This window comes from Phacochoerus africanus, chromosome 4 (genome assembly GCF_016906955.1).
Source record: "Phacochoerus africanus isolate WHEZ1 chromosome 4, ROS_Pafr_v1, whole genome shotgun sequence".
In the NCBI taxonomy this organism is placed as follows: Eukaryota; Metazoa; Chordata; class Mammalia; order Artiodactyla; family Suidae; genus Phacochoerus; species Phacochoerus africanus.
The window spans coordinates 40256456-40271405 of NC_062547.1; the positions used below are offsets into that span (position 1 = coordinate 40256456).

At 44.2% G+C, this 14950-nt stretch overlaps 1 protein-coding gene across 1 annotated transcript in view; it reads right to left on the reverse strand.

Moving 5' to 3' along the window:
• Nucleotides 1-10437: 10437 nt before the first annotated feature.
• The window catches only part of SLC6A5 (solute carrier family 6 member 5), a 54620-nt gene continuing 50107 nt past the window's right edge, over nucleotides 10438-14950 (reverse strand). Inside the window, exons 15-16 of the mRNA XM_047774276.1 lie at nucleotides 12942-13109; nucleotides 10438-10648 (exon numbers count right to left, since the gene is read on the reverse strand). Of these exons, the coding sequence (XP_047630232.1) occupies nucleotides 10493-10648; nucleotides 12942-13109 (324 nt within the window). The 3' untranslated portion in view covers nucleotides 10438-10492. The remainder of the gene's footprint in view (nucleotides 10649-12941; nucleotides 13110-14950) is intronic.

Genomic DNA, 14950 nt, shown 5'->3' on the forward strand with positions numbered 1-14950 from the left:
GAATCTGTGCACTTAACTGTTAAGCCATACTGTTTCTCTTAGGACAAAGCCTGTGGATTCAGTCACCTTGTTAAGGTCATGTGAGAGACTAGTACATAGCAGCCCAATTTCCTGCACAAGTTCTGACCAATTGAGAAATAAAAGAGTGAGCAGGTGGCCAAAAATCACCTTTATGAATAGAGAGACAATGTTGGGAGAGCATAGCCTCAAGTGAAAGCTCAAATGGACTGGCCATCTGCCCTCTCTCCAGGCTGGACGTTGGCATAGCCATCTGCTTCCATCACTCGGGGTGAAGAGAGACAGTGAAAACGTCACTGAGAAATTAGGACCAGTGGCTGTCTGCCTCCTCCATAAAAAGTGGGGAGAGCAGGGAGTGTATAGCAAAGGGATCGGCATGTTTAAGGAAAATCCCTCACATGGAAACCAAAAGGGTGGGGAAGAAATGACCACAGGGGTCAACTCTCAACCTTTCCTCCAGAAAGGCTCCTCCTACTGTCCAGTAGCCCAGAGGCTCCCCACAAGGTGCTTACCCTTCTTTTCTGGACCTTAAAGAAGTCCCATGTGCTCAACACTGTTACCATCCCTCTGCGGGGATTTAGGAGAAGGCATCCATTTATACTTACTCTCTCAAGTATAGCACCCATGAGCAGGCCTGCTGACCCAAAGCAGTGAACATCTACTGGTAGAATTTCAGGCCGTGGGATGGTGCTAGGGGGGAAGTGTTTCTCAGCAGGGAGAGCCTGCATGAGTTGCTTTAGGCAACACCCTATCACATCAGTTCACAAGACTGGCTCTGTCGTATGTGTAAGACAGAAGTGGTCATTTCCAGTGCTGTTAGGCAGCTTTCCATAGTTACAGGCCATGAACATTCTCCAGGCCTGCAAACATCTCCCAGTGTTTCCTTGGGTCTCCTTCTAGTCATCTCAGTTCACTGTATTACCTTTATCAGTAAGTATTTTATCTGGCTTCATAGAGCAGGAAAATTCCCCCAAAATAACTTACATAAAAGACATTTAAGACACTCTCAAGTTAAAAAAAAAAGTTCTTGAGTTGAGTAATTTAGTGGCCCTATGAAGTCCACAGTCTCTTTCCAGATCTCTGCTCCATCACCCCCAAAATATAGTTCTTATCCTCCTGGTTCAGTGTGTCTACTGGTGCTCCAGCCATTATATCTACATTCCAGACACCAAACATGGAAGGAAATGAAGAGAAGGAAAAGAGCATGCCTAGGAGCCCCATGTATCACTTCTACTTAACCTTGGGTAGAACTTAGTCACATGATCACTCTCTTTGTATCTGTTGGCTATTGTTGCATAACAACCAAACCACAAAATTTCAGTAGCATCCAACACTAAGCATTTACTCTTGCATATTGGCAGGTTGGCTAGGATTCAGCTCATCCAGCCTCAGTCAGGCACTTCTGCCACAGCCTACCATGGCTGAGCTGATTCCCTTTCCTACAGCAGGTCTATATGTCAGCTGGACAACTCTGCCCACATGTCTCCCACCTTCCTTGGACCAATGGACTAACCACGACTTACATGTTCTTCTCATGGCACAAAGAGGCACAAATGAGGACTTGGAAGCAGGCTAGGTCTCCTGAGCTCTAGACTCAAAATCAGCACACTGTCACTTTTGCTTACATGCTAGTAAAGTCAATGGACAAGTACAATCCAATCCACCCATGATGAGGACATAGCCAAGTATGATTTGGGGTGGGGTGGAAAAGTGGAGCCAGTAGTCAATCTACCATACCCGGCAGCAAAGGAACTGGGAATGTCATGTTTTGGCTGGGTGACAACAGACCTAGCTAAAGTCAGAAATGTTCTTCTTTGAAAACAGAAATTCAGTCTCCACCACACTCCCTTACATTATACCAACTCTGCAAAATACCAATACAGGTCTAGCACACACTCATCATTATTCTTACCCTCACCCCAAGACACAGGGTGTGTAGTAGCACTCACAAGAAGGCAGGAAAAGAGAGAAATTGCTCATTGAGATGGTCATGAGCCCATGCTTAGCAGTGCTCTCCCCCTCTCCAGCTATTGGGGCAGAGTAAGGTTTTTGCTATTGTTTTGTTTTTTGGTTTTTGGGTTTTTTTTTGTGTGTGGTCTATCTCAAAGCCCACAGCCAAGAAAGATCGAATTCATGCAACCTTGGAAGGTAAGGCCCAAAGCTCTCTCTGCACATTTCTCCCCAAACCCAAGGTGGGATGGAGATGGCAAAAGGTGCAAACGAGCAGCCCTCATAAATAACCACAGAATCTGTCAGCCTCCACTTCCTGCATGAGAGGAGAAGACAGGAGGAACCAAGTAAAAGTATAAAAACATCCAGGCTGTCCTGAGACCCCTGAGTCCCCCTTCAAGGCCCCACCTGCCCCAGGACCTCCTTTGAATCCTGAGACTTTGCCAAGATCCAGAAACAACATAGCAGCAGCTGGCAGGTCAAGAGTCTCCAAATCATGCTCCAGCCTCCCTGCCATGTCTATCCCTATTGGTGGGTGCCACCTCCATGCTGATTGTTCAAACCTTTAAATATAACCCCGGATGGCCCCAGCCACATGAATCAGAAAGGAGATTACCTGCTAACGGACCTCTCTGGTTCTAGGCTTATGACCTGGTGTCTTGGTATTCTTTCTAACATTTTGAAAAGGCTGGTTTCTTACACAGTCAAGCCAGTTTCTTACCTCATGTCTTTCCTCACTTCGATTCACCCTTGGCACAGTGACCAGGTCAGGATTCTGAATGCACAGAAGTGACGCTAACAGGAAATACCCAACATTTATCTGCGGTATTAAATTCGCACGTACAAATTGTAACAACGCTCACAGTGACTATGGGAGATAGATATAATTGTTCCAGTTGTCCAAGTGGGGAAAGTGAAACTGCGCTAACAAGGTAAAGAGCTGGCACTTGAGTCCAGGACAGTGCTTTGTCTCTGGAATCATATCTGCCTCTGCCAGGAAATATCTCTGTAATTCAGGAACCTTCCATGGAAGCATCTGAACTCTTCATGCTGCCATTGAAGGCACCTGATTGTCAAGTCCTAAACTATATTTTCAGCCTTAGTTCTCACTTCCTATAAGCGTACTTTCCAATTTTGCCCACCACTCTTTCTTGAAAGGGTATATCTGTCCAACCCCAACACCATCACTCACTTGCTTTCGTCCAGCCAGGAAGCTTGTCCTAATACCTTCCTCAAGATCAAAATCCTCCCCATGTTTCTATTTCATGAAGTCCTGCCTAATGCTCTCAGCCAGAAGGAATTTCTGAACCCCTTCAGTATGATCTTTTCCCAAATCCTGTGGTGGCACTTGGTACTTCCCACTGTGTATTATGGCAACATGTATACCAGTCTTTCTTTTTTTTTTCTTTTTTCTTTTTTTAAAGTACCAGTCTTTAAAGCCCTACTCACTCTGAGTAACCTGGAGAGAAAGACCAAGTTTTACTCATGTTTTTCCTACACATTATAACACTGAGCTCTGTTCCCTTTACAGAGCCAATACTCAATACCTGCCCATTCATGCATTTATTGACTATCCACTATGCGTCACCAACTATTAAGTACTGGAAATAGATTAATGTCTTAACATAATTAAGACATGGTTAAGTGCAAAAAAAAAAGAACACATGAGTGAATAGATCAATAAATGATGAAAATGTGATTCTGCTTCAATGCAGACCCTCATTATATTCCAATGTTATATTCTTCATCCTACAAGTGTCTGGAGAAATGTCCTGGAAAAGGGAATGGGGCTAGGTTAAATGACAATGTCAAGATTGTGATAAAATTACAGATTACACTCAAAGGCAAGAAAGGAATAGCTCAAACCACACACGGTCTCAGTTTTATGCAGTTAAATGTAAAAGTCAGAGAAGTACATCCAGTTTTTGTAAAGCTGAGCTATTTTAAAGGCACTGGAGCTTTCTGCTGTAAAAGGCTTCTATGGTGAATATTTCAGACAGTGACTACCCATCCTACACGCATCTTATAAATCCAGTCCCCACAAAACAGACTGCCATGGAAGAATCTGTGCATCAGAGATGCTGGAATAAATGACCTTGGACTTCTATGCAACAGTGAGATTCTGAATCTCTAGTTCCATGAGGGACATCTGGAGAATCAGAGGAAGGAAGCATGAATAAAAGCAAAGAGCAATCAAAAGCTGCAGGAGTGAGTGCAGTAAGAAAAGAGCCTCGAAGTCCAAGGGGAAGAATAGCTCCCAAACAAATGAAAACAAGATGAAAGATGGAATGCAGAAAGCCAGGGGAGGTATCAGAGCAAATACTGTCAGCTCCTTCTGGATGGATCCTTGCGTCCTCTTTAACAGCCCAAAGCAGATTGGTTCTGCTGTGGATGTGTTAGTGCTAAGCTTCCCACATTTGATCATCATCCCCATTTAGGGGGAGACTATTTAAAGGGGTATATACACATACACGCATGACTATATATAAAATAGGAAACCAACAAGGGCCTACTGTAAGCACAGGGAACCATAATCAATATTTCATAATAACCTACAAAGGAAAATAATCTGTAAAAAATATATACATATATATACACATACAGTCATTTTGCTGTACACCTGAAGCTAACACAATATTGTAAGTCAAAAATACATAACAAAAAGGTATAAAAACACAATGGAGCATATGCAAGTGAAATTCCATGGCATGTGGGCTCTACTTCAAAATACTCCAAAGAGATAATGTTTCAGTTCTAAGTGGGGAGAGGGCTCTATGAAATAAATTTGGACACGAGTTGATAATTGTTGCAACTGAGTGATGTGGACATGGGAGTTTATTATTCCACACTCTCCACTTTTACATATGTTTGAGAATTTTCAAAAAAAAAAAAAAAGTTTAAACACAACAGAGCAGGAGTTCCCTGATGGCCTAGCAGTTAAAGGAGCTGGTGTTGTCCCCGCTGTGGTGTGGGTTCCATCCCTGGCTCAGGAACATTCGCATACCACAGGCATGGCCAAGAAAACAAATAAACAACAAAAACTACAACTGAGCAAAGGGATCTCGGGAAGGAATTCAAGGATGAGGAGCCAACACCAAACCCTAATGCTGTTGAGCATTTTTCTTCCACGATGAGGTCTTACGCTGAGTTTGGTATTTGCTGCCCCATCTGCCCTGTGAAGTGCAGTGGTAGGGACAAGCCTGTCGGGGCTGGAAGTCTACATTACCATAGGATGGACAGCAACACCCTTGGCCTGGGGTTTGCAGCATCCACTTCTGAAGTTATGTCTTTTCCCACCAAGCACGGCCCACGCAGCCCCAGAGGCTGCCCACAGTTCAAGTCGCAGGTGGAGCGTATTCATATTCTTTGGAGGAGGACAGGGTCAAGCTTCTGGGTTAACATGACCAGACAGGAATTGCCCAGCTGCCAGTCTCTACATATGACACCAGAGCTCAGGGCCCCTCTCTGGGCAGGGAACACGGGGGCTCTGCACGCTTAAAAGGAGAGGAATGACATTTATTGATTTGCTTGTGTGTTGACTTAATATGGGTAGTCTTTCTACTAAGCTCTGAGTCCCATGGGCTCTGGGACTGTTTTATTTTTTATTCAGAGTTGCCTGGGGTATAACTCGGAGGAGGAGTGATGTGAATGTTTGAGGAATTGCAATAAAGTTGAATTGAGGACGGACAAAATGGTCATTAGAATACAGCCAAGGATTTAACGTGCCTGGTCCCTCCATTCAGATTCCTTCCCTCCCTCTCTTTCCTTCCCCAGGAGGGGTGATTAATAATTCAGCAAACAATAGTGTCTTCTGATGGGTAAGAATATAACAATTTAATTGATATTTGTTTCTGCGGCAGTGCAATATCTCATTTTCCCAGGAGGGCAGTTTTCCATTCCTGTTCCAGGTTTCTCCCAACAAAAGAGATCAATCCTGGCGATACCTGAAGGCCATGTGTTAAGAGAGAAAGAATGTGGGTAATGGGTTTAAAAGAGACACAATTCTGTAATTATCACGTTTTAAACACTGACATTTATTTGGGGTTTTGTGAACTCATACATTAGTAGGATAAATTCTAATTTATATCAGTATATAATAGGCAAATATATAATACCATAAATTGCATTTATACACATAAATACAAAATCTGAGGTAGGGCCTCAAGAATAATGATTTCTTAAATGAATAATGCACGATATATAATATGTACTCTATAAGATATATATATGATGCATCATTTATAACGTAATATACTTTCTTCATGTACAGTTAATGAAAAAATATAAGGACCTGATTAGGGAACTATCTTTACTCATAGGCGACAGGACCACATAAGATGCCTGCATTTAGGGCATTAGCCAAGTACACAATTTAAGAATAAACCTATGCCATGATAGGTCCATATAAAGTGCAAAAGAAGATCAAAAGATGAGAGACAAAACAGTTCCTAGTTAGGTACTAAGTCTCATCCTAACAATAAAATACACCTATAAGGCAAATGGTTACCTGAAGATGTATTTAATCCATGACAGGCAAATCAAACCACTGCTTGCTCTTCAGAGATGACAAGCGCCCCATCTGAAAACACTTTCTCTTTCGCTGCAGGCTGTTCAGAGGTGACCCAAGCAGGGACCACAATTCAAACTTACTTGGGCTTTCTGTACAGTTGAAACGAAATCCAGGAAAGGTAGGAAGCTTCACTTATGCAAATACTAGGGCCACTTGGCAGAGCAGTTAGTGTCAAGATTAAATCACCCAAACTTTTGCTCCCAGCCTGGAGGTTTTCTGCATGATACCCAGTATGAAACAGAGGTGATGTGCATTCTTTGGCCTCAGCCTTTTTTCTCTGCAAGATAACCTACCACTCAGCATGCCCTCACCCGAGTGTGTCACAGACCCAAATCCAAGTGCAGCAGTGGTATGACCTTGCCATCACACTTATATTAAGCAACAGTTAATGTGCAAGTCTCTGGGAAGAGAATGATGACCGATGGCCAAGGGAACAAAGAGGGAAGAAAAACATCTTAATTTTAGGCATGGGAAAACCAGGCTGACAGGTGAAGATTATCAGGAAGCACTGAGGCACACGTAGATAACAGAATTAGAGCTTAATGAAAGGAAAACTTAACTCCAGTGCAACATTAGCAAAGACAACCCAAGTCTTATCCATTTCCGGGTCATGTGTTAAATGTCCCTTTCCAGTGCCACTCACTGAAAATCAAGCTGATCCCATTTCTGACATATTACATAGACATTGGAAATTTCAGAGACATTGAGGCCGTCAAGAGTTTGCATTGACCACAGATTTCATGCAATAAACAAATATAAAAGAAAAAGAGAAAAAAAGACCACACTGGACACATTTGCACATGACAAACACACAGCCTTAAAGAGATTCAAAGTCACTAAGACACAAGACGAATATTAGCATAAGAAGCCACAAGACCAATAGTTAAGACATATACATTTTTTTTCTCCTTTGAGGATATTACAGGGTTACTGTTTTTAACATATGGCTTTTTTTTCTCGGAATGGGTTTCTGGCATTTGTTGGTATTAGGAAATAATCTCATGAGGGGAAAATACCCCACCATTCTGCACAGTGAACCAATGAAAGTCTTTCTCGTTAACTCAGGTTTTGCCTCAGTTTGAAGGGGAACACTCAAATGGCAGTTTATGACAAAGCTGTTCATTTTTTTTTCCCTTCCACTTGACTGTGCATTTTAATAGCAGGGAAACATCCATCTGGTCATATGCATCTCAGCTCTTAGTGTCCCAGCCAAGTCTCTGGGAGGTGCAGCATGCGTAGATTGGAGACGACTGGAAACAGCTCAGCTACTGAACACATCTCTGGCAAGGAAAGCCTCAAAAGTTGAACACAGCCGTAGAAAGAGGCAAAACCAAATTTACAAGGTAACCACTTCCAGAGAAGTTCAGAATCTTCTATCTTTAAGGAAACTGTACATGAAACTGAAAAGTTGCAGGGAAAAGGAAAAACAGAAAACAAACAAACAAAAAAACAGCTGCTCAGGGAACAGCTACCAGATCTTAGCAAATTATACTGAACACAAACGTCGCTGCCCCCAAGTACAAAGCACAGGGGCTAGTGAGGCTCACCCCATTCTCACAATTAAGTTAGCTCACAGTGTGTACAAAACAAATCTGGCAGCATCCGTGAGCTCCCCGCCCCCCCCCCCTTCTTTTAATCACAACAGCGACAATTAACAGAAACTGGGTTGGCATCCAGCATCAGACTCCAGCTGTAGCCAAGAGGCGAGAGAGGAAAGCCAAAACCACTCATCCTGACACAGACCTACCAGTCCCTTGGGAGGATGCTAATTGATTTCAGCTCTTTTCCTCAACCTTCAAACTGGAACGGCTGCAGATCATTTCCAAACCCAAGTTAGTCCTCCCTTCCTCTCCCACCCCATCGGTTACCCATCAGAGAAGCTGATTTTTGGTACCAAGCATGCAGGATCCGCTACTGCAGTGGGGGCTGCTCTTCAGTATGGCTTTCTTGGGGAAACCAGTGTCAATGGCGGGCAAGTCATTCCAGGAAACACTGGGACCAGGAGGCCGGGGTTCAGCTTCCTAAAGTGAAGTCTAGGGGAAGCTCAGGATTTAGTCTCCGTGACAGATTCTAGTTAAGTTCTCGCTTTGGGACATAAGCAGAAAAGGGGAACAATGAGGGAGAAGAACAAACATGCCCTGCAGACAACAGAGGTGAAAACCTAAAGTCGGAAATCCATCTCTGTTTCCTTTTCTAAAAGTTTCTACGGGCTATGCTTGAAAACCGGAAGTTCACATGGGTGTTGGCAGATAACAGTGACATTGGCCCCAGAAAAGGGACAGCTCACTGAAATGAGTTTTGTTTTGTTTCGTTTTTCTTTAACAAATGAAGCCTTTTTAAAAAAAAAAAAAAAAGGTTACTTTAAGGTCTGTTGTTGGGATTCATTACTGTTGAACAGGATGAAAATGTCACGTCAATATATAAGGTTTGAACTGAAAACTTTGCCTGAGACCCTGTAACATGAAGACAAACAAATAAGAAAGTGATTGAAATGGTCTCCCCTAAGGAAACAAATTTAAGTTTAGATATTATTACTGTAAAGGAAAAAAAAAAAAAGACTACACTAGCCTATACTCACCATCTCTACAGTGATTTCATAAGATACTTATAAGAACAGAAAACACCACTACAAGTGCACACTACAGAAATACATACCACATTTCTAAAATCTCATATGTGCACGTTCAGGATACAAGAAGATAAGAAAGGTTACGGACGGCTTCACCGATCTCTGCAGATGTATGATTCGATCTCATTAAGGTATGGTTGTGAGTGTTGTGAACTGAGAACTCCTAAAACTGAATTAGCTAAATGCAGTCTTAAAAAGTTATAGCTTTAATTGGCTCACTTGCTACTTACCTAACCTGTGTTTATCAGAAATCTCTGTAAATACAGTGACCTAAAATGTACTATCAGTGCAGAAATGTGATGGCTGCTTTCTCTTCAAACTCTATTTCTTCCATTCTATGGCCATAATTGTCATTTACTGTGAATGAAAAAGTGAAGAGTGAAAACTGAGAAGTCTTTTAAGAGTTTGTGCCTTACCAAACCAGGGTAAGTCTTGTTTTCCCAAAGGCTGAAAGCCAAGGTATCTACAGCCCATAGAAATACGGGATGACAACACTGACACTGACATTGTGCTAGACGCCATGGAGAAACTAGGAGGGCGCCCTGCTATGAACTTCTGACCTTAGGCACAAATAATACCATGGCTTCTTGCACAGAAGTGGAGGAAATGACCCCAAGAATTCACAAATATGGTTATTTAAAAAAAAAAAAAGACAACAGAGAGAAGAGAACCAACTCTTCACTGAGACTGGCAGTTTGCAGAGAGAATGCATCTGTGTCCTTGCTGCTCTTGAGACAGTTGGTCCAAAGAAAGGAGACAGAGCCTCAGTCATGAATGGAAATGGGAACTTTACCACCTTGGTGGTATCCAAATCCACAGGCCTCCTTTTACTCTAAAACACTTTCTGACCCCTGCCGACCCTCCAAATGTCCCCTGCCCCGAACCTGGTGTGTCTGAATGAAATCACCCCATGGCTCAGAGGAGTCCAAACTAACAGTCTTGGGATCCTGCCATTGTGTATACGCCTGGCTGGCACCACCAGTGACAACCACAGAGGATGCTTCTCTACTGACCGACTCATGCATCCCTACCTGGGACTTCGCTGGAAAGCGCTCGCCTAGTTGACCTGAGCCTTCAGGGTAAAGCATGCTGGAAGCTGACAGCAAGGACACAGGCAAACCGCGCTTCTTCGAGTGATCCGGCTAGCTCTTCACTACAGCATGCGACACTATGCCCTACTTTTCTACGTAACCACTCTCATGCATGGGTATGAACCGAGACGTGGGGAGAAGGAAGAGGAAAAATGGGATGAAAGCTGGAGAAAACTGTAGGGGAAGGAGGAGAGGAGAAACAGAATCGAGTCTGGGCTATCCCGTGCCATCAGACTAGCACTGAGTGCCCAGTTCCAAATCCTTCACTGGCAGTTTGAGTCCCAGGGAAGAGGTTCCCAAGGGGTCGATCATGTTCTTGTAACGTTCCCCACGGTGCTGAGCTAAGAAGGGGCCCCAGTCCGGCTGCGGCGAGCACACCAACTTCAGCCTCTGCAATGAAGCCAAAGACACACGGGGTCACAGAAGCAATGCCCCCTCTTCCCCTAGGCACCACCCACCCCTTCCCAGACTGTGTGTGACCACATTTGCCAGAACGCCCCCTGGAATCAAGAGGTCCCCCAGCGAGAGGAGCAATTAGGAAGATCAGCCCCTTTCATTAACGAGGCCAAGGATGCGTTAAAGATAGCTTAGTTCACTTGAAATTGCTTACACCACCCTGCAAAAGCACTATTACAATTGCTCAGGGTTTTGCCTTGCACAAGATTAATAGAGGATAAAGGGCCCAGATTTTAATTATACGTTTTTTTCCCTCCAAATGAAGAGGATCCACACAAACTTCTCTCTCCACTGCCAAGCACATTCTGCAAAGGACACATACTCAATTACTTTTGTTCTGTAGTCTCAACAGTGATTTGTTACATCAAAATAATTGGATTTCGTTTAGCATATTTCCCCAAAGTATATAAATGGCCAGAGGAAAAAAAAAAAAACTCAACCCCAAAGATACATTGCCAAGAGTGAACAAAGATTTTATCTGTTGACAAAAATATATGCTCCTGACTTGGTTCAAAAGTGTGGGTTCTTGCAGATGAACTAAAACTAATGGGACTGTCTCTAATCCTTCAACTAAACTTTACACAGAAAACATAATTTGACTGGAGTATATTCTAGAAAAAGGGAAGAAAACATATTTCTGACTACATAAGAGGGAACGATTATGTGTTTATCACCTATTAAAGTGAAGCTGCTTCTTATGGCTGTTAGTTTAATCTCCCCTTAATCATCGGTTTGCAACCTTTGTGTCCCAAATCAACCATAATAAATTTATATGGCCGACTCATCAGTTTAGAGAATTTCAGCCTAAGACAAAAGCAAGCAGAGGCTAAAGCCGCTTCTGTTCCGAGGGAAGGAAACTTCTGGGAATCAGTGGGTGGGAGGTTCAGCTGAGGCTGGAGCAAAGCCATGCCTTGGGGTGAGGGGGCCACATTCATTTACCTTAAGGAGGCAACAGACAGAACTTCCTGAGGATGAAAACTGGAACACAGCTTCGGCAAGAAAACTCCTGCATCTCCCTCCATCCACTCTGTCTCCATCTTCAGTCCAATAAAAACAAAGGCTACCTCCCCATTGCGTGGATATTCGTATTACTTATTCACTCACACGCTTTAATCCCATCTTGCTTCTCCCCTCCCCAGCCTGCGCAAGATGCTCCAGGGACCTCTCTTCCGCAATCTAGCGGACCTAGAGCAAAACCTATCCAGCTGTTCTTCACTACCCTCATCAGCAGGTGTTCCTTCACCTTGGTCTAACCCAGGGCCTCTCAAGCTTGGATATGCATCAGAATCACCTGGAGGCAGGGCGGGGCCTGTTAAACTACAGACCCCAGAGTCCCATCTCCCCAAGCCTCTGGTTCAGCCAAGCAGAGCTGGAGCCTGATCGTTTGCCTATGCAACAAGCTGCCAAGTGGTGCTGATGCTGCCGGCCCTGGGCCAGACCCTGAGCAGCACTGGTCTGATCTAAAACAGCAGCCCGCTGGACCTCCAAGATAAGGCAGGGCTGATCTCTTCCTAGCACGTCTGAACATGTGGTTTCTCATGAATAACAAAAGGCTGGTGGCTTGGCAAGGGGCAAACCCCTTCTCATCCTCTCTGGAGTGAGGGTGGGGATTTTTATTTATTTATTTTTATTTTTTGCATTAGAAATAGGAAATGAGTCCAGCAAGAGACTCAGTGACAAAGACAAGCATCACCTTATACCCGCCATGCCCTTGACCTTTCATGACATTCTCTGGGGATGGTGACATTTTAATCAGCTTGGACCCCTCAGCCATCCCTAACACAGGCATTACAGGAAGGGGTCGTGATTTCAAATTTAATGGCATTAGGTGTTTGGGGGGGAGGTGCCTTGGACAGAGTGGAACATCAGGAAAGGGGGAATCTGATGTGTGGTTAAAAGCCAAACATTAGGATTTAAATTCTGGATGAGGAGAGGGGGAGGAAGCACCAGGAGAGAGCGCCCTGATCCTTTATCCCCCCAGAACCATTCCTGCTCTGAAGAAGAGCATAATAACAGCTCAGCCTGCAGACTGGCTGAGCCCATCCCTTTGAGGAATAACACGTAATAAAAATGGGTTTAATAGAAATGGCAATAGTTGTAACCGCTTCATCACCAAGTCTCCTTATAGAATAAGTTTACCAAATCTTTTGTTTTTTAACGCATCCAGCTCTCCAAGTTTTTCCCCTGGGAGGGAATGGCAGCTCCTACTTGGAGCTGATACAATTACCTCAATAAATCTGCCAGGAGCCAGATGCATTTTTATCACAAACATAATTGGGATCCAGATAACAGAACAGGCGAGCATCAGCCACCCGAGTACCATGGACCAGTTAGGGTAGCGGTACGAGCCGTAGGTCATGGGCTCCCACTGGTAAAAGCTGAAGCAGAGGATAAACTGGAAAGAAAAGAGAAACACACATGTGTTAGGGTGTTAGAGGGGATGTGGAGTATTCCCTCCACAGTCACATCTCGGGAGCACGTCTCGGCCAGGGAGCAAATATGCACTACAGCAGTGACAACGCTGGATCCTTAACCTGCTGAGGCATCTGGGAACTCCTGCGGGTGTTTTTAAGGGGTTGTCTCCACTTTCTATAACACATTATCAAGCTTCTGTTATAAGGGGAAAAAATCCATTAGGTTAATGTGACAATTGATTGAATCTACTTGGCTTTCACCTTGAATGTGGAATGGCCCATCTCCAGGAACTGCCTCAAAAGCCAGCTGAGGGGTCCCCAAGCAGCAGCCAAGCAGGAAGTCTGGTCCTATAATAAGCCGTGGGACAAAGAGAGGGGAGGCACAGCCCCTCTCAACTGATGCAAGGTGAATGGGCCTCATCACCACCCAGTGAGCTGAGAGTTCGGGGGAGCAGCAGGCTAATCTCGGCTCTACCACTAATTAGCTGAGGGACCTTTATGTCTCAGACTTCTCTGCTATATGACAGTTCTCTTTCACACCAGGTATACAACACAGGGGTTTTCTGGGAACAACAGTCTGAAATTTACTCAGGTGTCACCCCTCAGTTTTAAGAGAGGCCGTGTTTCCTCGTCTGCCCATCATCTCCCATCACTGCACACTTCAGCTGGCAGCAGCGATGGGAATCCTCTGATGCCTTGGTTAGTGGGACACAAGAGGAACAGGGGAACAGAGATGCTGAAAATAAAGAGGCACCGACCAAGACAGGACAAAGGTTCTAACCGCTCCAGCCAAGTCTTTGTATTGAAAGAAAATTGAGTTCTTCCCTGTATTCATCCCGCCTGTAGCAGCCTCAGCCTAGAACAGTGTACCGCCCAAGCCCTCCCCTCCTCCTCACCTCTCTCATCCTATCTTAAGCAGTACAAGAGCTGCCTGAAAATAACCGGAGGGAATGGTGTCAGGGAAGATAATACTTGGAAGCATTTGGGGAAACTGTGAAGCTTTATACAAATGTAAGGCATCTATATTTTTGCAGCAAAGCCCAGCCTTCCAGGGCAAGTGATTATTTCAATGCAACCATAATTCAATATATGGATTCCAAGTACCACGAGCCTGAAGACAACTGTTGAAAAAACTGCTCCTCCAAGAAATGATTTCGTCTAGGGCCCCTTTTAAACATTTGCCCCTAGAGTTATAAGCTTTATTAACCAGTCTATTGGAAGTACGTCCTAATGTAATTATGGTAAGTTGCTCCATTTCATTTACTATATAAATAGCACTACATCTGCTTATGTGTGCGCATAATTCAGTAACGTGATCTGACTATGTATACAATAATTGCGCAGAGAATATTTATAGCTCTATAAATCTGTGAAGGCACCTATAAAAATGATCAATTTTCTTTCAGGGGTTTTGAAATCATTTAAACCCATCATCTCAGCTCAGCCCAGCATACTACAGATCGCCATGTTACAGAAGGGCAAATGGCTGGAAAGAAGTGTTAGGCTTGGTCCTTTGATCCCCACTGCTGGTTACACAAATAGCACATCCCATGTATCTGGGCAAACTTGTTCGTGCCATCACCTTCCTGCCATAAAACCCCACCCTCAGATAAGCCTGGCCACGGGAGAGGGTAATTTAGCCCCTGAGCCGGGCCCGCTTGACTTTTGGCTGACAGCAGTTGAAGATGGCCCTGGGTGGATGGCAATGATGGAATCCATCACTTCTTCTTGTCCCCATCTCCCAGACACAGAAGGGGAACTAGATGAGAGACATTTTCTGGAACCCTCCACAGGTTTCTGGTGTAAGCACAGCGCACTGGGG